The sequence below is a fragment of the Pseudonaja textilis genome, chromosome 2, assembly GCF_049901715.1.
Source record: "Pseudonaja textilis isolate UNSWEBS1 chromosome 2, rPseTex1.2, whole genome shotgun sequence".
NCBI lineage: Eukaryota > Metazoa > Chordata > Lepidosauria > Squamata > Elapidae > Pseudonaja > Pseudonaja textilis.
Genome location: NC_141991.1, coordinates 54,689,598 through 54,713,494, shown reverse-complemented (window position 1 = coordinate 54,713,494; position 23,897 = coordinate 54,689,598). Strand labels below are relative to the sequence as shown.

The following is a 23,897-nucleotide window of genomic DNA, read 5'->3' as shown; positions in this document are numbered from 1 at the left end:
TATAGTTAAACAGCAAAATGATGGAATTTAAACACCACACACATAATGGAGCTGCAACTCATTAATTTGTAAATGATGCAAAGCTTACAATGCAGTTACATTTCTTTGCACATCATTAGTGAAGGATTTGTTTTCATTGCTTAGGGGTTTTTCAGACAGTTATCATAAAATAGCAAATTATAATATTTTCAGCAAAGAACACTGTTCTATAAAGCATAAGAGATTGCTTGTGCTTTTGAAGACTTAGGGGTCCAACCCCGGGGTTTCCAATAGGGAAAATCCCCCAATCCAGGCCAGTTTTCTTTGTGGAACAGCCAGTTATTAATTTCTCTACTCTTTTTCATTTCTTTTTATGAATTTGGACAATGTTGACCTCCCTTTTAAAAAAGAATGATCCCAAAACTAAAATTGTTGACTATCTATTTGTTCTTCCCATGTTATTTATTGATTAATATAAGTGACCTAATACTGGCTTGAAACACAGCTGCGGAGCACAAGAGTTCAAGGGCAATAGTTCCCCCTTCATTGTGAATTTCTGGATTAAGACTTCCTTGACTAATTCGCTTAGTTCTTATCTGGTATGCCAACTGTACACTTTCCTAGGTCAGGAAGCCCTTCAGACAGCCACTTATATCCTAGTGGTACTGCATCTTGTCTACTGCAACACTATTTACATGGAGCTGCCATTGAGGATCACCCAGAAGTTTTACACAAGTCATGGGCATGGTTCCATATGACCATGTAGCACCTTTGTTTCATGAGCTACACTGGTTGCTGGTTTGCTTTCTGGTGTGATTCAAGATGCTGATTACCTGTAAAGTTCTACATGGCATAGACTTTGGTTACTTGAGGGACCCCCTGCCTCTGTATCTGCTGCAGCCAATTGGATCTGGCAGGGTTGGCATGCACTGTGTTCCTTTGATTACAGTATTGGGATTCCTGAAGGGTGCCTTCTCTGTAGGCAGCACCTGCCCTTTGAGACAAGGTTCTCTCAGAGACCTGGATCGACCTCCACTCTTCTGTTGTTGTTTAGAAGAACATCAACACCTGGCTTTTTACCCCGGCCTATGGCAAGAAAGAGTAAGACCCTTCACTTTGTTTTGCTTTTCTTGTTTTATCTTTATGTTTTATTGATTTGATTGTAATTTCTTTGTCTTTTGTGAGCTACTTAGGAATCAGCTAACATACAAGTTTAATAAAATCATGGTTTGTTGCAGAGTCAGGTGTGGTATTACCATTCTTTATCATTAGTTAGGCTTGCAATGGCTGCTGAGAGGGCAGATCTCTGACATTTGCAAAACCAGACCCTTTCTGTGATATAGGAGGATAATAAACTTTCCCCACTGGGGATTCTATAAATATGTTGGGACTATAAGTCCCTGAGCAAACAGCTAACATTTACACAGTGATATGTTTGCTTGGGAATTCTGGCAATTGTAATTCCTCTTACCAGTAGAGAGCCATGCTGGAAAGGACTGATATACTGCATGATTTATATCTCATATAACCCATGAGAAAAATGGCAGTATTAAGTCCAGGTTGATGAAATAAATTAAGTAAAACATTTTATCATTTGTAAAAGTGCTTAAGGAGATAATGATAATCCTTGATAAATCTGGGGTTTGCCATGCTTAGGGCAGTTTCATTTAAATTTAACTTAAATTACATATTTGCAATATGTTACAATAATGAAATTTTGATCCAATGCTAGTTAGATAATTGTAATTTCATGCAAATTCATTTATTTCTGGCATGACTTCTCTAGCATAAAAATGGATTTTTGATGAAACATCCTTAAATTCAGACATGATATCATCCATATAGAATATAGATCATGAGGACAGGTGTCTTCTGAGCATAACTGACAACTCATCAATAATTTATTGAAGTATATTTGTGGAATTAAAAAAAACTGGAAATTTGGAATTCTGTACTAGAATTAGTGGAATGTGAACTACCAACTTGCTTCATTTAAATTTTAAATGAATAAATCCAACACAATTTTCAGTGATATAGTTCTTATTAAATAATAAAAGCCATGACAGTGCATTATTATGAAATGATCATCACACCAGTTATGGACTAGGACTACTCAGCCTATACAATCAAGACCAAAATTGTTTGAAACAAATTGAAGTCCTTGATACTTCCATATGCTAGATAGCTCTCGACGTTCATTAGCAATATGAAAACTGTGCAATTTGTCCATTTTATCTCCCTTAATTCTTCTTAGAGCAAGCAAGATGATAAATAATAAATAGATATTGGGAAATAAATAATGGGAAAATACAAAAAGATCATAAATGGAAACCATTGTTCCCCCCATATACTGTAGATATCTAGAATATAGTAGTGCAATTTCACATTAAAAGAATCATCTAAAGCAGAGCTTGGCAAAAAGCCCAAGTTGAACCCTGTGAAGGAAATATGGATGTATTTGTGACACAGGCACCAAACTCACTCATCAAATTGCTGAATAATTGAGTGCCCATATAATAATAATAATAATAATAATAGTAGTAGTAGTAGTAGTAGTAGTAGTAGTAGTAGTAGTAGTAATCCCTTCAGTAAATGGATTGGTAACTTCCAATTTCTAAATGGATAGGGATTTCAATGCCACAAAAATAAACTATTTTCCAATCCTAAATATTCTGACCATAAAATATTTTACTAACAAAACCATACTTTATAGAATATAGCTTTCTAATTCAAATTATTTTTTGATGAAAAGAGAGGAAAGCTCTAGATTCTCTGTCCTGGTATTCAGTGAATATGTGACTAACTCCATTTTTATATGAAAGAATAAGCTTTACTACCACACTGAACAAAATTTGCATAACATCAGGATTATTTATTCTCTTTGTAAATGATTATATGGCTGAGTGACTGAGTGCCATAGCAACAGAACCTGTGATGCATGGAAACACATTTCAATTATGCATATTGGAGCATTAACAAGTATAGTACAATTACATAGCAAAACAACTTATATATCTGCAAGAATTATTGGCTTAATATCAATGATAGGGATTATTGACATTCACACATGGAAATGAGTGAAAAAGTGTGATATCTTCACCAAAAGAAGCCTTTAGTTGTGACTATAGATACTTTCAGTTCACAGAAATACAATATTAGATGGGTGGTTTTATTCTTACAACATCTTATTGCCAATTGCAGCATTTCATTTGGACTTCTGATTTTCCTGGTCATGGAACCATAGCAATGGAACTTCAGAAGAATGCTGCTTTCTGCTGGCTTGGAAAACTAACTGTTTTGAACGTTGCAAAACACATGCTGCTAAAATTAAGACAATGATTGCCAAAATAATCAGACCAAAGTCCCTCAAAAAAAAATCACGGCAACTGATAGGCAGGGGTTTCCTACATCCCTCCAGTTCATTCCCTTTCAGCTGGCTCAAGGCTTTCATATTTAGAGAAGCTGGAGTTGCACAGATAGCCTTTGCGAGAGAACTTTTATTGAAGTCTGCCAGCCACTCCTTAAGATATAAAATAGAGCAGTTACAGTGCCAAGGGTTGTTGGAAAAATTAATTTCCTCCAAGTTGGTCAAGCTATCCAGAGCACCAAGAGGAACAGTAGTCAAATTGTTGTTTTGCAGATGAAGAATTTTGATGCTCGAGTTCAGGTGGGGCATCTCCTTGAGTTCCATCAAATTGCAGTTTGCTGCCCAACCCCAGGAATGAAGAGCCTTGCAAGGACAGAGAGTGCAGATCCAAGCTTGGGTTGTGTTTAAGAACAACAACATGATTAGCCCTTTGATCATTGAGATTATTGTAGCTGTGTTGCTTGTAGCTGTGGAACAATAAAAAAAATATACAACATAATACATGTCTCTCCTGTTTAACTAGAAGATTGGAGTTATATCCAAAAACATCAGGAGGTGATAGTGGTGCTGCCCAAACTGTGTGGTTAAATTTGGGCCCAGAAGGTAATCCTTGTTAAAGCCATTTTATATTCTTAGTTAGACTTCCTAAGTCTTCTACATGGAAAGAAGTCCGATCACCAAAATGTCATGATCAGACAGTGACTGGAGAACAAATATGGATTCTCCATTGGTTATATCTCTTAGATGATCCCTTTTCCCTTCTTCCATCTTAGTTTAGATTTCTCTTTTCACCTCAATTAGCCTGCTTAACAGCCATAAGTATTCATATTTTTGGATGCTGATGCTTTTTTATTTCAACAATAATATTTGGCCTTTGAATACATTAACCCCATATTCCAATTCCAGCCTTTCTCAGTTGAGGTTGTATGAGAGATTGTGACTGAGAAAGAAAACTTTGCATGCCACCTAATGCTAGCATTCACAGGGGTAGGAATGTTTATGCATTGCAATTCATGTTTGCTGTTTTTGTAAACATTGTAAAATGTGGACTGTGTAGGTTAGAAATGAGTTGTATTGTGGAATTTTCGTACATTTTGTTGTTTTTAGCCAAGGTTCCCTGGGACCAGGGGTGGGTTTCTACTGGTTCTTCTACCTCTGTAGAACTGGTAGCTCTGAAGAGCAGCAGACGTCTGCTGATGTTTTTGCCCACCCACCCACTGGGGCTCTTACCTGATCTTTATTTCCTGATTTTTCAACTTCAGCTGCCGAATGAGCCACAGCTGCAGTTAAAAAAGCAGGAAAAGAGGGCTGTTTCAAAAGCTGCGTCTCTGCACACAGCATGCTGATGATGATTTACAGATGTGTGGCTCACAGCATGCAGAGAAGCTCATAAATCCCAAACCGGTAGTTAACACTGTCGTATCCCATCCCTGCCTGGGACCTGAACTAGTGGTGGGATTCAAAATTTTTTACTACTGGTTCTGTGGGTGTGGCTTGGTGGGCGTGGCAGGGGAAGGATACTGTAAAATCTCCAGTCAGAAATAGTATTCGCCGGTTCTCTGAACTACTCAAACTTTCCACTACCGGTTCTCCAGAACTGGTCAGAACCTGCTGAATGCCACCTCTGACCTGAACATTATTTCAAGGGTTCCACCAGGGCAAAATAATCAAGAAAGGCTGGTCTATTCAAATTTAGTCAACTCCAGAAATGTATAAAAACTGAATATGTTTCATGCCTACCCATTCTGAGGAGTTCTGCAGAGACTATGATTTCTGGGGGAGGCCTTAAAGAGGTTCTGGAGAGTCATAAGGCCCTTGTTGCCTATATTGTTTTAACTTCTTCCTTCAGGCCAATGTTTCTCAACCTCTGCAATTTTAAGATGTGTGGACTTGAACTCCCAGAAGTCAGGTTCATACATCTTCAAGTTGCTGTGGCTATGAAACATTGCTTTAAGTGATAACCTGTCATAGTAGTCATTTAGTAGTTTACCGCATTAGCTTTCAGAATTGATACAGATCACCCACTACATTAGGGTAGCTCTCTCTCTCTCTCTCTCTCTAAGGAATCACCACTGCTAAGTGATAAGGAGGACTTTTCTACCTGGCAGTAGTTTTCTATATTCACACACAGGATCACACAACTAAAAATTAAGCTCTTTTAAAATCACATCTCTCCCCCCTCCTTTACCCTTCCCTCCTTCTCTCCCCCCACTCTTATTTTTCTGCTCTGTCTTTGATGGCTCATTCAGCTGCTCATTTTCTGAAGACTACAGCTTGCATTGTTGGGGGTGCATTATACAGTAAACATCGATAAATCATTCATAATCTTATGTTATAAAAGCTTTGCTTTTCAATCGAGTCAATGCATGCATTCAGTTGAGATGAAGTACTAAATAAGCCACTGACGCATAGGCATTTGAGGCTTTGAGTTCTATGCCTCTTATGTTTGTGTTCTTTTTCTTAAGAAATGACACCCTACATAAAATAGACAGTGATCTGATGTTTTAAATGGGTCTTTGAATAGTTGTAATGGTAAGTAAATGACCAACTTTTCTAAGGCAGTACAAATAAAAGCCAATCGGATAGTTATTCTTGTATATGTTGGATGTGCATTCACTTTTTTAAAAAAAATATTTGATTTCTGTAGCCACCCATTTCAACATGTGACTCTGATTAGCTTTATCATTCATAAAATCACAGAACTGTGGAGTTGGAAGAGATCACAAGATTCAGATAATCCAACCTCCTGTAGTGTGCAAGAAAACCAATTAAGCTGTTTTCAAGAGCCTCTTCTTAAAATCTTCTAGAAATAGAGAATCCATATTAGGCAGAATGGAAATGGCTTGAGACAGTTCCTTTGTCTTAGGGCTGAGAGAAATGACTAACCTAAGATCACACAGGTAGGCTTGTGCCTAAGAGAGGTCTAAAACTTATGGTTTACTGGTTTCTAGTCTAACACCTTAACAACTTTACCTGTCAATTATTAAGGGCGTGTGTGTTAAAAATGTTCCATTCTATGTGTCAAATGTGCTAGATGTGCCACTGATCTCACAAGTGCAAATTAGAGAAGAAAAAAAGATTCTGATAGACTGTTTCTTCTAATGAAGCCTAGGATCAGTGGTGGTAGTGGGGATGAGCAGCAGAAATTGGTTCTCTCTGTCACTCTGCTGTTGGGCTCACCCACCCCGTCAGGCTCCCATACTCACCTTTATCCTCTGCTTTTGAAGCGCAGCTGCTTTGCTCCGCACAGCAGAGTGCTGCATGGCAGCTGCTGAAGCGACTGGGAGAGTGCAGGCTTGCAGGAGGTGAGTTGGAACACCTCTGCGCCTGCGCAAATGCCTCTGTGCCTGCACAAAGTGCACATTTGGCGTGTGCATAGCGCGCCCACCAACCTACACCCACCAAACCTGTGGTAAAACCTTTTGGATCCCACCACTGCCTAGGAGAAATCACCAAGGGCTTATATGTGTCATTTAAAGTACAATAACACCCTATTACTACATTCAATTTTATTATATAAATTGTCCCTAAGAATCTTTCAGTATAGTGTACAGAACTTTTTAAAGCACAGAGAGATGGTACTCAGAATGCATTTATCAGTCAGGGTAAAATGAATGATTCCCCAAAGGGAATATTTAATCCTTATCTTAGTATGAAGTGCTATTTATTAAAATGATTAACACCGAATATAAAGTTGAGACACCCGTGTCTCTGCATTGCAGGATTACTCAGCACTTCCAATGCAGTCCTCTGCACATTTATTTGGAAGTTAAGTCTCTTGAGGTCAGTCACATTTGCCCTTAATGGATTAAACTGTTAGTCACTTTCTTATCTGGAATATAGACCAACTAACCTGCTAATTTTAAATGGTTAATGTAATGGCAAACCAATTTTCATTTGTAAAATATTTAGACCTGGGATGCCAGTTGCCTCATAGACATTTAACTGAAATTCAGAGATGTTGAATGAATAAGCAGGATGGTTTCATTAATTTTCAGGGGACAGGGGCTTCCATCTGCTTATCTAAGCCAGGGCTGAGCCACTTATGGATGATCAAAAACTACTAACAAGTTTTGGGAATGTAGACAAGGGCTACAAGAAGGCAGCTTGATGAATAGCATGCAAGTTCCCATTCCTCATGGGAGTTTGGAAGGAGTTTCAGGACTTTTTAAATAATTGCGTACATGCATTGCTCAGCTTCCCTTGGTCTTCCCAGTGGGACACTGGCATAAGGATACCAGAGGAGCAAAAAGATGCCAGAAGAGGGAAAAACAGAATTGGTGAAGAAGAAAGGGCAGCCAAAAAGATCAGACAAGATAATGTAGTTGCAGTAGCTTTGTGAAGTGGAAAGGACTGGATGACTTCATGGGTAAATGGGGTTTCAACTCAGAACTCCATCATCCTTGTTTACACTGCAACTAGCCTTGTCCCCAACTTGACTCTTGTGGATGCATGAAGATGGCCTGCTGGCCGGAAATCCTACCCAGAGGCTGCTTTGGTCAGTACATTCCACTGGCTCTCTAGGCCATCTTGCTTTTTAGGCATGGTGGTCCATTCAGAGGAACAGTATTTACAGTAGGAAAAAGGTGATTTGTTTTTGTGGGTGTGTTTATTCAAGAAGAAACCCTGGCATGAAATCAGGTTTCAGCTGTTTAAAGATGGATCTGCTGCTGATTACCTTCAGTAGTTTAACATAAAAAATAAGCGAGGTAAAAGAAGAAAAGAAAAGGTGCAAAAAAAAGGAAAAGAAAGGTGCAAGCCAAAAAGAGAATTCAACCATATTTCTTACCTTTTATTTTGGTTTTTTTAAGATAGATGCTGTGTTCTTTCCACTGAGGCTTCTTAACTGGCACAAATGGAGCAAACGCAACAAGTGGTTTATGAAGTCAGGAAGGAAATGAGTTTAGCAAGGGCTCTCCACAGAAGACAAGTTTCCATCATTATCTCCTGAACTCAAGGGCCATTCAGATGCAGGATGGATGTTTCCTGTGGTGATGGGAGGAGGGAGAGCTTCCTTTAAGGATGCACATCTTTCTCTCTCATCCTTGCTCTATGCACTCCTCACCAACAAAGTATTCTACCCATATTGATGGTTTATGAATGTTCGTCGGTCTAATAATGAGACATTGAGGCTGCAGGGATAGAAACAAACTTGGTTTACATGGACCACTGGTCTCACTCAATAGAATGCTGCTTCAGAGAGAATTAGGAATGACAGGAGTGATATTTGGGCCCAGTGGATTTGGCTGTAAAACAAGATAAGTGAATTGCACAAGTGAACAGAGGCCTAGTCTGAAACAGATTGGTTTTTAATGGATGAGATTTGCCTATCTTTGCAGGGGCATCCACAAGGGTGGTCAAGAAAATCAGGATGGCATCTGCAATCCTGCAGTTGAAACCCCTCTTGTTGTTTTTACATGTGTTACATGCATGGGCCACATAATAGAATCATACTGATGCAGCTGACTTTTTTGGCTCCTTTCCCATGCCACTGCTTTTGACTAGGTTAATAAACAGCCACCAAGTCTTCATGCTTTACCATTATCATACAAAATTTTGGAACTTGCAGCCCAGCTCACCTCTCCCTCAGATTTTTATATATATCATCCTCACATAACCATGATTCTTTAACTCACAAAGCCAGGGGTGTCGAACTCGCAGCCCATGGGCCAGATGTGTCATGCGCTGGCCACGCCCACCCCCAGTTTAGTGAAGGGAACCAAAGTTGCAATATGTCACATGATGAGAACGTGTCATCACGAGTTTGACACCCCTGCACAAAGCCTATGCAGAAGTTTAAAAATATCAAATGCAACTTTAAATAAATCACAATTTTTGTACGTTTGTAACTTGGGCTCCCTGCCTCTTAAATGATGATAAACGATTGTCTTAAAAGAAAAATGAGGATTCAAATGAAATCTCGGCATTAAAATTATGCCATGCTCCACCACCTGTTTTGAGATTTTGTTTAATTATTATTTATTTTGAAAAACTGGCCTAAAGGGTATCTGGGTTTATTCCTTAGAACTCTAAAGATTAATTGGTAATCTTTTCTTATAAGATGATTTATAGTACACATTTGTTTCTTAACATTTAAGAGTGGCTTGAAAAATGGCTACAAGCAGGACAATAAACCTTTTCAACCTTTTCCAAAATGATCTTCATGTGGAAATAGAAATGGTTCCCATTAAAACTAACACCCTGTCAGCTTGTCAGTTCTGTTGCCACAATCTGTTGCTCAAGAGAGTCTTAATAAATGCAGCACTGGAATCAGCCAGCAAAGATTCAGTCAGTCAATTCAGCACCCCTCTTCTTCTCCCCCTCCAAAACATATTGTTTGCATTTCCTCTTCACTTCATCAGACTGTGTGAGGAGAAGGGAAGATGTTCTGATTTGGAGAATATTCATATAGTGGATTTCTAAATGAAGTCGAAGTGTCACTTGTCCTCTTCACTTTATTTTTCTCTGTATTATTGCCATCAAAGCACTCCTTAGCTTCAAAATAGTCTGTTGTCTGGAGACTTCAAAACTGTAAGAACAATCATCTGAGGTAGAACATCCATGTGGGGAGGTAAAGCCCACCTGTGTTTTTATGTGTGTTAGTGGTGGGATTCAATTTTTTTTACTACTGGTTCTGTGGGTGTGGCTTGGTGGGCGTGGCATTCCCTCCCCACCCCACTAACCTGCTTTTCAGTTCTCTTCTCCTGTGCAGGGCAACAAAAAAAGACCCAGCCGATCAGCTGCGACTCGGGAGGCAGAGAATAGATGGGGGCGGGGCCAATCAGAGGTGGTATTTGCTGATTCTGTGAACTACTCAAAATTTCCGCTATCGGTTCTCCAGAACTGGTCAGAACCTGCTGAATACCACCTCTGGTGTTACTTGAATTATAGGTGGGCTATGGTTTTCATTACGTGAATGTGGCCATTTGATTTTTTTATACTTTCTCTGGAGGGATGCCCCTGATCTGAGAAATATCTGTTTCCTTCCACTATGAGTAAACATAGAGGCTAATGGAAAAAAGATCACTACAAAACAAACGACCCAGGAGATTACAGCACAAGATCCAGGATATCTCCACAACAAAACTCACAAGGCCATCACACAGCCCATTATACCAACATCAACTCCATCAACCAATCAAGAGGCGGCTGTGCAGCCAACCAGCCCAGCACACCAGTCCCCACCACCAGTATTTATAGAGAGACGGCAGCTCCGATCACACACTACTTGCACTGGCATGAAGCTGAAAGCACCAGCCTGAGGATGGTGAGTGGGATCTCACCGAAATGTCGCCAAGATACTCTTAATCTTACATGGGAAAAGACCCAAACACACCTAGACCTACATACCTGTGCCCGTGAAAATCTACGAATATATATCTGATGGCAGATGAGATTCTGCTGAAACGTCGCTACAACTTTAAAAGCACAGCTACTATGATGTGGGAAAATACCCGAGCAAAGCCAAATTCCATATATATATATATATATGTATGTATGTATGTATGTATGTATGTATGTGGATCTTTGGTTGTTCGGGTTTTCTCCCGCGTAAGATTCGAAGTATCTAGGCAACGTTTCGATGAAGTCTCATTCATCATCTTCAGGCTTCTGTCTTCAGCTCTTGCTTCTCAGAAGCTTCACTCTGAGAAGCAAGAGCTGAAGACAGAAGCCTGAAGATGATGAATGAGACTTCATCAAACGCTGCCTAGATACTTCCGAATCTTACTGCGAGAAAAAAAAACTCCGAACAACCAAAGATCCACATACAAATACCCGCGAGAACCTCAGAAAACATATGTATGTATGTATGTATGTATGTATGTATGTATGTAGATTTTCATGGGTACAGGTATGCAGGTTTTGGCATGTTCAGATCTTTTCCCATGTAAGATTGAGAGTAACTTGGTGGCGTTTTGATGAGGACGCACTTGCCATCTTCAGGCTGGTGCTTTCAGCTTCGTGCTTGTGCGAGCAAAGCGTGATCGGAGCTGCCGTCTCTCTGTAAATACCGGTGGGGAGGTGTGGTATGCTGGCTCTGTTGTAAGTGGGCTGGTTGGTTGTGTTGTTATTTCTTGATTGGTTGATGGAGTTGATGTTTGCAAATTTTTTGGCTTTTCATAAGAACCTGTGTGGCTGAGGTACTGGCTGTGTGTCTATCAGCCTCTTGTGTTGTAACAACCTGGGTAATGGGCTGTGTGATGACCTTTTGAGTTCTATTGTTGTGACATCCTGGGTCTTGTGCTGTAATCTCCTGGATTGTTGGCTGTGTTGCAACATCCTGAGGTTTTGTAGTGTAACCTCCTGAGTTCCGTGATGTGATATCCTGAGTGGATGGCTGTGATGTAATGTTCTGGGTTTTAGTTTGGCTCCGAGTTTGAGGTCTGGCTATATGTTCATGACGTGTGTCAGTTTGCTTAGTTTGGGAGTTGGGGTGTGTGGCAGCTGGTGATGTAGCCATGGTCTGGTTTCTGGATGGTGGTTGCCATTCGTCTATGGGATGGGTTTGGGTTTGAGTCTGGTGAGTGAGATTGGTGGTGGCGTCATGTGTTGTTTTGGGTCCAGTGTTGGTTTTCGTGGCTGGGACTCGTTTGTTGATAAGGGCTAGTTTCCAGATGCCTGGTAGGCAACCACCCAAACCCCTGGGGGCACTTCACTCGCTTTAGCACTTCGCTGCCAAACCCAGCCACAGCCAGTGATTATTTGGGGGTGGGGGAGGGGAGAGAGAGAGAGAGAGAGAATGAGAGAGAGAGAGCATCTCTTGCATTTCCAGGAGAAGAAAGGAGGTGAAATAAAACTCATTCTTTCACTGAGACCTACAAAACATCAATCTACCGCATTCCAGGAGTTCTTAAAAACCACCAAATGCTTCCACTTACAGTTCCTGTGCCTCCTGGTTCTTCCCTGAAATGCACACTCCCACACACGGTGGTGGTGGCAACAACAGTCCCCTCCCCCAGCGCCCACTGTTAGCTCTCCCCATTAGTTCCCTAGCTTTGAATTGCTCCTGGCTCTCTCTCTTTCCTTCCCCCTCCCCCCCCCCATGCCCACATGCAGGCAGGCAAGGAAAAGGAGACAGAGCCATGCACAACTCTCAGTTCTTCCAGCCCTCGAAGCCTTGGAGACGCAGGCAAAGCCGCCACATCGGTAGCGTCCTGAGTTGCTTACTTCTCCTCTACTGCCTCCTCTTCCTCCAGCACCACCTCCTTCTCTGGGTAGGGCGATTCTTAACTAACCGAGCATGCTAAGGCAACTCAGGATGCTACTGCTGTGGCAGCTTTGCCTGTATCTCTGAGGCTTCGATGTTGGGAGAGGCAGCGAGGGCTGGAAGAGCTGAGAGCTGCGCATGGCTCTGTCTCCCTTTCCTTGCCTGCCTGCACGTGAGAGTGGGGGGGGAGGGGGGAAGTAAAGAGTGAGGCGGGAGCAATTCAAAACTAGAGAACTAACTGGGGAGAGCTAACAGTGGGTGCTGGGGAAGGGGACTGTTGTTGCTGCCGCCGCCGTAGTGTGTGGGAGCTGGTTAGTGTGTGCATCTCAGGGACCTGACTCCGGGGTCCTGCAAAGAGCTGGTAGGTGTGAGAACTGGCATGGCCCAGATTAATTTCTTTTGGGGGCCATTTCTTTTGCTGCCCACCAAAATTTTTCCCCGGCCCACCAATGGGCCGCAGCCTGCCAGTTGGTGACTGCTGGTTTAAATAAATGGAAATGGAGCGGAATTTCAGAACCAGTTTGGTTTCATAACATTAAGAAATAAAATATAGACTCTAATTCTATATTTAGAAAGCTTTTATTGTTCAATTTAAGCTGCATATCTGCATCACAGTCTTCAAGATTTTACTTTGTAGTAGTAGGCGATTTGGATAGGTATCTTTGATATATTATTTTGCATCTGTTTTTTTTTCAGTTGAGTTAATGGGAAATTGCTTGAGAAAAGATTGGGATGCTATTGTTTGTGAAATGAAAGCCTGCAATGAATAGTCATCAGTGCACATTAAATAATATGCTGTTATTTATTGATCTTTTAATTGCCTGGGTAGTTCCTCCAATCGATCTATCAAATGCAGGTGTTTACAACAATGACTGTGTTGAAGTAAATACTGTGCATTGCTGGGCCAAAAATTGTAAAGATGGTGAAGCAGGAAGAACCAATTTAATTTGTTTTAATTCTGTCTTTATTATTTCTATAGACAAATGAAGTACTGTAAAACAATTGATGCAATCAATGAGTTTTACATGAGAAAAACAGGTGAACTGATTAAGGACCACTGGCAAATCATTCAAAAAGAAAATTGCAGCCCAGCTTAGTATTTCACAGGAACATGTGGATCACGTTATTGATGTTCTCCAACATTAAACGATTTCCGCAAAATGGGTCCCTATCAGTCTGACAAGAAAGAAAAAATCTTGACATCTGCCATCATTTGTTGTCACTCCATGAGAATGAATGTAAGGAAATTATTCACAGTGTTGTGATAGCTAATGAAAAATGGGCTTATCATTATAACCAAGACATGAAGCATCAATCCATGCAATGTCATTACAAAGCTTCATCATTTGGGGGGCAGGACCAGACGTCAGCAGGAAAATTCATAACTTTAGAACACAGATGGTGTTATTTGCATGGATTTCCTTGATCACATTGAATACAATGTGCACACAAAACTTTGAAAGAAAAACAAACAGGCACAATTTGGAAGCCCCCCTCCCAAAGAAATTTTGTTGCATCGCAACAAAATTTGGCTACCAAAGAGGCAATTGCAAAGTTGAATCTCATTATCTTACCCCATACCCCATACAATCCAGACTTGTTGACATGTAAGTTTCAGTTTTTCCCCAGATTGAAAGAATGCCTTCAGACACATCGGGTTGACTTGAAAGAACAGTAAAAAGGGCTGTCAGGATGTGGTTGCAGAGACAAAGTGTGGAGTTCTTTGGTGACAGCTTGGAAAAACTTGACCATCATTGGCGGAAATAGGGAGAGGATAGTGGAGGTTATATGGAAAAGTAAATACAGAAAATAGCACAGCTCATGATGTTGATGTAGTTTTGTGGGTCATATTTATTTTGATTTTATGGAACATTATTCTGAACCACTTAAATATCATCATGCATAAGATAGGCTCTATATACGTTTGTAAATTAAGATTTTCTGATCTGGACTGGAAGTCCCCAGACTAGTTCTGAATGATGAAAATAGATTTAGAACATAATGTTTTGCACCCCTGTCTTAACCCACCCATTTGTTTGTTTCTTTTTTCTTATAAAAACCTTCACACAAGGACCTATGCTGCATTGAACTATGATACAAGGTACTATATTATCTTGTGGGTATGTAGCAACAGTTGTTGTTTTAAAAATTTAATAGAAGTGGAATGGAGAACAAAATACAGGTTGGAGAAATGCTATATCCATAGAAATAATACATGGAATTGCTTCCTCACAATATTAGTCCCACTATTTTCTGCTTCCTTTCAGCACTTCTCTGAGACAGATTCATGGTTTGATTAAGTGCCATCAAGTTGTTTTCGACTCTTAGTGACCACATAGATAGATCTTCTTCTAACCTGTTCTCCCAACCGTGCTACCGTGAGCCCATCCATCTTCTCTGAACAAGAGAGTTCATTTTAAAATAGGTGATCTGTGGGTCAGCAAACATAGAGATGACCCAAGATCAATTGAGGTGGAGAAGCTCAAGGAGCCATCCAGAACAACACTTCATTGTGGATAAATGAGGAAATCAGTAACATAATTTTTTCTTTTGGTGAAAAAACATATTTTAAGTCATTGCCTTCTTGTGCATCTTGTTGTGAAAAAACAAAATAGCACTCAACTCTGTGATATTACAGGAGTGGCTACAGAAAAAAAAATGGTTTCTGGCACCATTGAAACATTCATTTTAGTATCTATTTTATTTTTATTTGTTTATACCCCGCGTTTATTATTTTTATAAATTACTCAAGGTGGCAAACTTATCTAATACTCTTTTTCTCCTCCTATTTTCTTTGTAACAACAACCCCGAGAGTTGGGTTGGGCTGAGAGAGAGAGTGACTGTCCCAAAGTACCCAACTAGTTTTTCATGCTTAAAGCGAGATTAGAATTTATGACCTTCCTATTCCTAGTTTGGTGCCTTAACATCTTTCTATCTCTGTATACTCTGGAAAATAGACTGCTACCATCCAAATTCAGGCAAAGATTTTTTTAAAAAAGAATTCTGCTTGTTCACAGAATGATAGTTCAGATCTGTATAATAATTTACCTTTGAACAGTCCATAGTCAAGGACGTGTTCCCTAAATCTGACTTCAAGGACATCATTTTGCCTCACCCCCGCCCCCTATCCCCCTGTTCCCCTATAATGGCATTTTATCTTCTTTTTTAAAAAAAAAAAATCCTGGAGCCTCTTAGGGAAATAATTAGATTCTGTTTTGCAGCTCTTGGGTTTAGTCAATTATCTTGGGGAAAGAAATCAATAATTTTAGTGCTCCTGTTGTGTGTTTCTGCAGCTAAAAGTTTTGGTAGTAGTCTCCTACTGAGAAGCATCGAAGATTTGTGCTGAATGGACAGAAGACCCTATTTTCCTTCTTATCAATAATAATTGTTTGTACAGCCCTTTATATAACCAATTCTGAGTTTCTACTGGTTTATGAAGCTGGTTATTTTACTTGCTATTTTAATTGTGTGGTGGGGCAGTCTTTACAGTTCATTTGCTGAGGTAAAGAAAAATACCTTGGAAAGTATGTGGTGATTTTGCTTTTTTTATGTGTAATGAACTTGTGAATGCTTCTCTTTCTCTTTTGGGAATTTGAAATAATAGGGTAGAAGGGGCTATTGCATATAGACAATTAAAACATTTTAAAGCATAACCTCCAGTAGGGCCCAAGCAATATCATGATCATGGTACCCAGGAAGTAGATTAACTCTCCTTCTGTTGCGGTAAATAAAGTATTCTTGTTGTAATGTGTCTGGTTTTTTAAAGAAAGAAAATTATCTATTTTGGCCTCTTGAACTTTTCCTATGAAGCTGGAGAAAATGGTCTATTTCGCATACAAATCAAGTAAAGGATATAGCCATTTTGGACGTTATTAACGTCCTTTGTTTGATTAGGATAATATTTGGACTTTCTAAAGCTTTTTAATTGTCTCAAACCTCTCCTCCCTCTATTTTTGTCCTATCAAAGATCACACAGTAAAGAAGGATTATATGAAAAGGGGCAAAAATAATAATAATAAGCCCTTGGAATGGTGTGTGTAGCACAGGAAATGGGTGGTCTCAGGTTTGTGTAGAGCAAATGGATAGTTTTGGAAATTGCCTCTGAGGGAATAAAGACACATTTGCAGGGGTAACTAAGCCCTAAGAAAATTTAAAAAAATGATAGGTCACATTTGTGGTGTTCTGCCATTTTGTGCAGGTAGATAATGTAAAATTAGAATTTGTTATTGGGTGTTGAGATGTAAATGTAAAAACTACTGAAACTACTGAAATAAATGTGGTTTAGATTGTTTAGCTTTGGTATGGATACAGTATGTGTTAAGTTTGAGCAATGAGAGGCTGAACCAGAGCATGAGTGCAACAGTACTTTATTTACAAATAAAGGGCTGACCGTGCTTGCCAAGCCTGGAACTGGCTCGCAGCAATCAGCAGCCAGTTGGACCCCGCAGCCTGCTTTTATAGCTGGCTGCTGGGGAAGAAACTGACCAATGGGAATGGGGGGAATAACGCCCACACAAGTGAGTGGACCTGGTGAGAACTCCCTTGAGTCCTCAGGACATAACACCCCTTCCCCCAGATGCGAACACGCATAGTCCTTGAGGTAGATGGGGGTTTGTGTTGGCGCCGGAGCGGCGCAACTTCGGGAACATTGTCTGACTGTTCGGTATCAGTCTGTGACGGTTGAGCTGGCATAGTGTCGCCAACACTCTCTCTGGACTGGGCATCCTCGGAAACCACCGGGTTGGTTTCTGGAGTCAAACTCTCGTGGGTTGGATCCGGTTGATCAACTCTCTGGGCGCTGTTGTCCGGGTTTGGGCTGACTGGAGCGACCGCTGGCGCAGACTGGTCACTGGGTGCGATGTGGCTGGGTGGCGGATGGGACGGTTCCTCTTCGACTGGAGACTCTGGATTCTTGTTTGCGAGGTTGCTGAGGCGCCTTCTGAGTTGGTCTATGTGTCTCCTCCAGGCGCGACCATCCTCCAGCCTGACTCTATATGATCTCGGCCCGTGACGGCGATGACCTCGCCGGAATCCAAGTGGGTCCCCAGCGAAATTCCTTGCGAATATCGGCTCCTGTAACATAAAATGTCTAACCCCCGAAGTGGAGCGAGGGGAGAGTCAGGGCAGTATTGTGGGTGCAGTCTATCTAATACAGTCCTCAGGCGCGGCCCATCAGAAGTTCCGCTGGGGACTTATTGGTGACTGCACAGGGGTTGAGTGCTGGCTCATCAGGAACCGTGAGAGTTTGTGGTGCCAGTCATCTCTGCCAAACCTAGCGAGGGCCTCTTTGGTGGTCCTGACGGCCCTTTCAGCCAACCCATTACTCGCAGGGTGAAATGGGGCTGTTAAAATGTGGCGAATGCCTGGGTTGGCTACAAAACGGCTGAATTCTACTGATGCGAACTGTGGGCCATTATTGGAGACCAAGGAGTCGGGTAGTCCATGTGAACTTGCGAACAGGCGCGTTAACACGTTGGTGATTGCTAGTGTGGTGGTCGTGGATAGCTGCGCCACATCTATCCACTTGGAATAAGCGTCCCGACCACTAGGAACATCTTTCCATGCAGGGCCGGCCAGATCGATATGGATTCTAGACCAAGGGCGCTGGCGCTCTCCCATCTGGTAGGGGTGGCGATGGGGGGCAGCAGGACGGGATTCCTGGCAAATGCTGCAGGAACTTACCCAATTGACAATGTCCTCGTCTGAACCCGGCCACCACACGTAGCTGCGTGCCAGCGCCTTCATTCTCACAATGCCGGGGTGTCCCTCGTGCAACGCCTCCAGGACTCGGTGCGCAGCGAGGTCGGGAATGATCACCGAGTGCCCCACAGTAGACAACCCTGCAAACTGGACAGCTCCTGCATGCGAGTCTTAAAGGGTGCGAATTTGTTATCAACATTGCCTCCCGGCCACCCCTCCTCACCCAGTCGAGCACCTGGGCGGCGTTTGGTCTTGCCTTGGTTTTGGCGGCGATGTCAAGGGCGGTGATGGGCAGGTCCAACTGGGTGATTTCAAAAATGGCATTGACAGGAGCTGGGTCTTCAGCCGGAGCGGGTAAGGGGCAGCGACTGAGTGCGTCAGCGTGGGATAGAGTTTTGCCCGGGCGGTGGATAAGTTTGTATGAGTAGGCCGCTAGGAAAAGCGTCCACCTTGTCATCCGAGGGGAGAGGACTTGAGGTGTCTGTTTGTCGCGGCCAGTAGGCCCAGGAGGGGTTTATGGTCGGTGACCAGTTCGAGAAGAAGTGGCCAAAAGGAATTCGTGAAACTTTTTCACGGCTGCAACAGCTGCTAGGGCTTCCTTGTCTATTTGGCTGTAATTTCGCTCCGTGGCCGAGACCGTCCTGGAGAAAAAGGCGATGGGGGCCTCGGCGCCATTGGCGAGTCGGTGACTAAGGACCGCCCCAATTCCAAAAGGGGATGCGTCTGCTGCCAGTACTAAAGGAAGGTTGGGGTCAATTGGATGAGCACTGCCTCTGACGTAAGTAGTGATTTGACGGCGTTAAACGCCTGGTCTTCTTTGTGCCCCCAGTGCCACGGTGACTTTTTGTCTAGTAATCTGTGTAGGGTTCGGCTACTGAGGCTTTATGGGGCAAAAGGATGCATAAAAGTTTAGGAGTCCCAAGAAAGCTTGTAGCTCCGTTTTGGAGGTCAGTGTGGGAGCTTCGTGGATCGCCCTGACCTTGGACTCCAGGGGTGAATGCCAGAGGCGTCAATTTTATAACCCAGAAAGTCCACCTGTCTAGTGGCAATGGCGCATTTTTCTTTTTTTTAACTTGAGGCCATGCTGTTTGAACCTCTCTAACACTGCTCGCACTCTCTGGAAGAGTTGGGGTCTGTCCCTGGCCGAGACCAAGATGTCGTCGAAGTAGGGTACTACACCAGGGAGGCCCTGTAAAATCCGCTCCATGAGGGATTGAAAAATACCCGGGCAACACTTACGCCAAATTGGAGACGCTTGCATGGAAGGCACCCCTGTGAGTGACGATGGTCTGAAGTTCCGCTGTTTGGTTATCAACAGGAACTGTTGATATGCTTGAGACATGTCCAATTTAGCAAAAAATACTGCCCGGTTCGAATGTGTGCAATAAGTGCTGAATGACGGGCACGGGATAGGCGCTAACTTGTAAATATTTATTGATTGTTGTCTTGTAGTCCGAGCAAATTCTCAGGCTACCATCTTTTTGAGGGTGTGACAATGGGCGTCTCCCACTTGGCGAAATCTGTTGGCTCAATGACCCCTTGTTTTAGTAGTTTATCCAATTCAGCGTCTAGTTTTGGTCGAATAGCAAATGGAACTCTACGTGGTTTTAATCTGATTGGGACTGCCTGGGGGTCAACGGTGAATGAGATGGGGTTCCATTATAACACCCCAGCTCCTCGCTGAACACATCTGCGTAGTCAGCGAATAAGGAGTCAGTGTCTGAGGTTGAGACAGCATGGACTCCTGTTAACCCTAGGCCGAGTGGGGAAACCAATCGAGCCCCAATAAGGTGGGTAGATTGCCGTTAACTACCACTAGAGGTAGGTGGCCTTTAAAAGCTCTAAAACTGACAAAGAACTTGCCTCTGCGATCACGGAATGGTCTTCCCCTGGTAGTCCTTCAGACCCGAACTGGCATCTCTGAAGCCGGGTAGCAGATAGGCTGGGGTGGAGTCTCTTGAGGGTGTTCCACGAGATTATTGAGAGCGCTGACCCTGTGTCAACCTCCATGTGGCACGGTTTACCTTCTAGGGAAACGGAGAGAGAAATTTTACTAACAGAGTGGCAAGTACGCCTGGCAAGGCGGTGCGTGCGACAGTTTAATACTTGCCTCTGTGGTCCCGAGTGCGAGGACGGGGGTCTTAGTGCAGCGCTTTGGGGGCTTGGCAGACTCTCGCAATGTGCCCCCTCTTATGGCAGTTGTTGCAAACGGCTCCTTTAAACTTGCAGGTGGCCCTTTGATGTGGTCCCCACAGGCTAGGCACAGGGTGATGTGTTTGGGTGGACCGGTGTATTCTTGTTTGGCCCCTACCTGCGACCGTCTGTCATTGGTGAGGCGATAGACATCGTTCTCATCGTTGTGGCCTTCCTCCGCTTCCACCTCTTCGGAATGGACTGGGAACGCTGCTAGCTTGGCGCTTGGGCCCTGAATTTCGGTGGCTGAGTTCGTAGCTAGCTCGGCTGCTAGGGCCTCCTCTACCGCTTCTGCGAGGTTGAGGTCTTTTTTTGCTAGCAGTCGCCTCTGTAGGTTGAGATCCTTGACCCCACAAACCAATTGATCGAGGAGCATGTCCTCTAGGTATGTTCCAAACCCGCAGTGCAGGGCTGCTGTTCTGAGGCGCGCCATATATTGGTTGATGGTCTCCTTACTTGATTGCTTCCTCATTCGGAACGTGAACCTCCTGGCGATTTGTGAAGGCCTGGGAGCGTAGTGGTTTGTGAGGATCTCAAGCAACTCGGACCACGGAGCGTTTTTAATTCTCTCGGCGCCACGAGTGCTGCAGCGGTATCGTAACGGTGGCTCCGCAGTAGATTAGGAAATAGGATTTTTCCGATGCTCTCCGCATCCGACAGGCCGACCGCATCGATGTAATGATTGAAACGGTTCTTATCGATTCCCACTTCTCTTCGTCTGGTTTAAACGCCGGGAATACTGGATTGGAACTCATGGTGCTGGAACGGCTGGGCTACCTGCGGAGAAATCTCTCTGGGACTACGAACGCTCGTGAGTTACAAGTGATATCAGCTCTGGAGAGGTTTTTTTGCTACCCTCTCTTTCTCTCTCTCTGGGTTACCACGTTGGCTGCTAGCCGTTGGAGTGTCTTGATTGCGCCAAAAAGTGGGCGTTAGTGACTCTCTACAGCGCTGTGCTGTGATTCCTACTGGCCCGAAATTCAAATGACACCCGTTTGAATTTCGCGCCAAATGCAGAGCGGCTGCGGCTCGCAGCGCTTCACTTTCCCGTAGCGAGGCTAACAAGCGGCTACAGACGCTTCTAACTATTTGACTCAGACCGCTTTCTCTGGCTGCGGATCTGCGTTTGCTCTTTTGATCGCTCGTTTCGCTAGCTGACCGCTCTCTCTGGCTGCGGATCAGCGTTTCCCTTGTTGCCAGCCGATCGCTCTCTCTGGGCTGTAGATCGGTGGCTAGTGACTCAGCGGTTGCAAGGTGCTTCTGGTAGCCATCCCACCTTCGTCGCCAGTGTTAAGTTTGAGCAATGAGAGGCTGAACCAGAGCATGAGTGCAACAGTACTTTATTTACAAATAAAGGGCTGACCGTGCTTGCCAAGCCTGGAACTGGCTCGCAGCAATCAGCAGCCAGTTGGACCCGCAGCCTGCTTTTATAGCTGGCTGCTGGGGAGAACTGACCAATGGGAATGGGGGGAATAACGCCCACACAAGTGAGTGGACCTGAGTGAGAACTCCTTGAGTCCTCAGGACATAACAGTATGCATTCTGCATATTCTTATATCCTTTTATTGCTGCTTATGTATTTTCTTGTAATATTAACATCCATCATGCAATTGAAAAATTATAAGCAGCACTTCTTTCTTTCAGTAGTATTCAGCAGGTTCTGACCAGTTCTAGAGAACTGGTTGCGGAAATTTTGAGTAGTTCGGAGAACCGACACATACCACCTCTGATTGGCCCCGCCCCCATCTATTCTCTGCCTCCAGAGTCCTAGTTGATCGGCTGGGTCTCCTTTTGTTGCCCTGCACAGGAGAAGGGAGCTGGAAATCAGGTTAGTGGGGTGGGGTGGGGTGGGGTGGGGAGGAAATGGGGATTTTGCAGTAACCTTCCCCTGCCATGCCCACCAAGCCTCACCACACCCACCAAGCCATGCCCACAGAACTGGTAGTAAAAAAATTTTTTGAATCCCACCACTGGATAGATAGATAGATAGATAGATAGATAGATAGATAGATAGATAGATAGATAGATAGATAGATAGATAGATAGATAGATAGATAGGCAGGCAGGCAGACAGACAGACAGATAGATAGATAGATAGATAGATAGATAGATAGATAGATAGATAGATAGATAGATAGATAGATAGATAGATAGATAGATAGATAGATAGATATAGATAGATAGAACAGTGATTGATATATTCAACAAGAGAATCCAAAACAGTGAGAAAACTTATAAAGGAGTTGTACCAATTGAAAGACATGTTAAAATGATTCTCTTTTCCCTATATCTAGATCTGACTCAGCTGGGTTATTTACAGAAATAGATAATTCTGTTATCTGTTTATTTCCTATTTTGTGCTGCTGAGAATAGTGTGTTCTCATTGTTTCCATCAAAAATGTTCTAAAAATCATCCTACAACAAAATGTTTAGGACTAAGACTGTTCTGTATGACTCACCATGCAATTTACTTTTAAGACCCTGAAAACAAGGAAGCAGCAAATTGATTGGACCACAAAAATCATCAGCCAAGCTACCACCCACCATGCTTGTGAATTCATTGAAGACTGGCACTCCACAAGCAATTCCATCAACAGACACAACTGTTTGACCTACAACCAGCCTACAAACCCCTCAGAATTCAAATGAACCGCACAGCCAACCAGAGACAGCATCCTTAACCAACCCACACAATCAGCAGTTCACCTCCCAGTGACCCTGACCTGATGTAATCTCCTTATCATAAGACCCCCTCACAAGACTCACTGATGACTCATACCTGATCCATCACAAGAACCTCACTTGACACACCCACACCTGAAGCCCTTATAAATTGGCACTGACATCCCCTAAATTTCGCGGAAGATGTTATCTAGCCTGAAAACAAAATATTTGGAAACCAACCCACAAGCTTGGGGAATGAACCTTCACCCTCAAGCCATATAAACTTGAAAGGATTCAAAAGAACGTTCTGAGTGGGCTGTTTTGTCCTGACCTTAAAACAAACCATGTACTCCATTTTGTGCTGAAAGCTTTAATCATTGCATGTATTCTTATATTCCCTTCTCTCTTCCTAGGGCTAATATGTACCTGGCAGCCACACTGCAGGGCTTCCACATATTTGGGATAGATCAGAAGAGTCTAAATAAACATATAAGTAGTCCTTGTTCAGCAACCATTTGCACTTACAGGAATGATGAAAGAGTAACTTTGTGACCAATTCTCACATTTAAGAACTTCCACAGGTCTATAAACTAAAGGAAAGCTAAAGTAAGTTCATAAGCACAGTCACAACCACTTCATCAACTGTATACTCTTCCAATTAAAGGGGGGAAAAAACACCCCAATTATCCCAGTGAGATTCCATATTTCAACCTTTACTTTTTATCAAATAAGGTAATGGCTTCTTTCCTCTCTAGAATAATGAAAGCGAGGTGAAGGTTTGCTTT

At 42.8% G+C, this 23,897-nt stretch overlaps 1 protein-coding gene across 1 annotated transcript; it reads right to left on the bottom strand.

Annotated features, from left to right (window-relative positions):
* Positions 1-1,174: 1,174 nt before the first annotated feature.
* Positions 1,175-8,226, bottom strand: GP9 (glycoprotein IX platelet). Its single transcript, XM_087923068.1, has 2 exons — positions 8,136-8,226; positions 1,175-3,813 (listed from the first exon to the last, which is right to left on the bottom strand). The coding sequence occupies exon 2, from the start codon at positions 3,782-3,784 to the stop codon at positions 3,185-3,187; it is 600 nt and encodes a 199-aa protein (XP_087779194.1). The 5' UTR covers positions 3,785-3,813; positions 8,136-8,226; the 3' UTR covers positions 1,175-3,184.
* Between the last annotated feature and the right edge of the window lie 15,671 nt (positions 8,227-23,897).

Coding starts and splice junctions, on each gene's coding strand:
- GP9 (XM_087923068.1), bottom strand. CDS start 3,784: ATGATCAAAGGGCTAATCATGTTGTTGTTCTTAAACACAACCCAAGCT.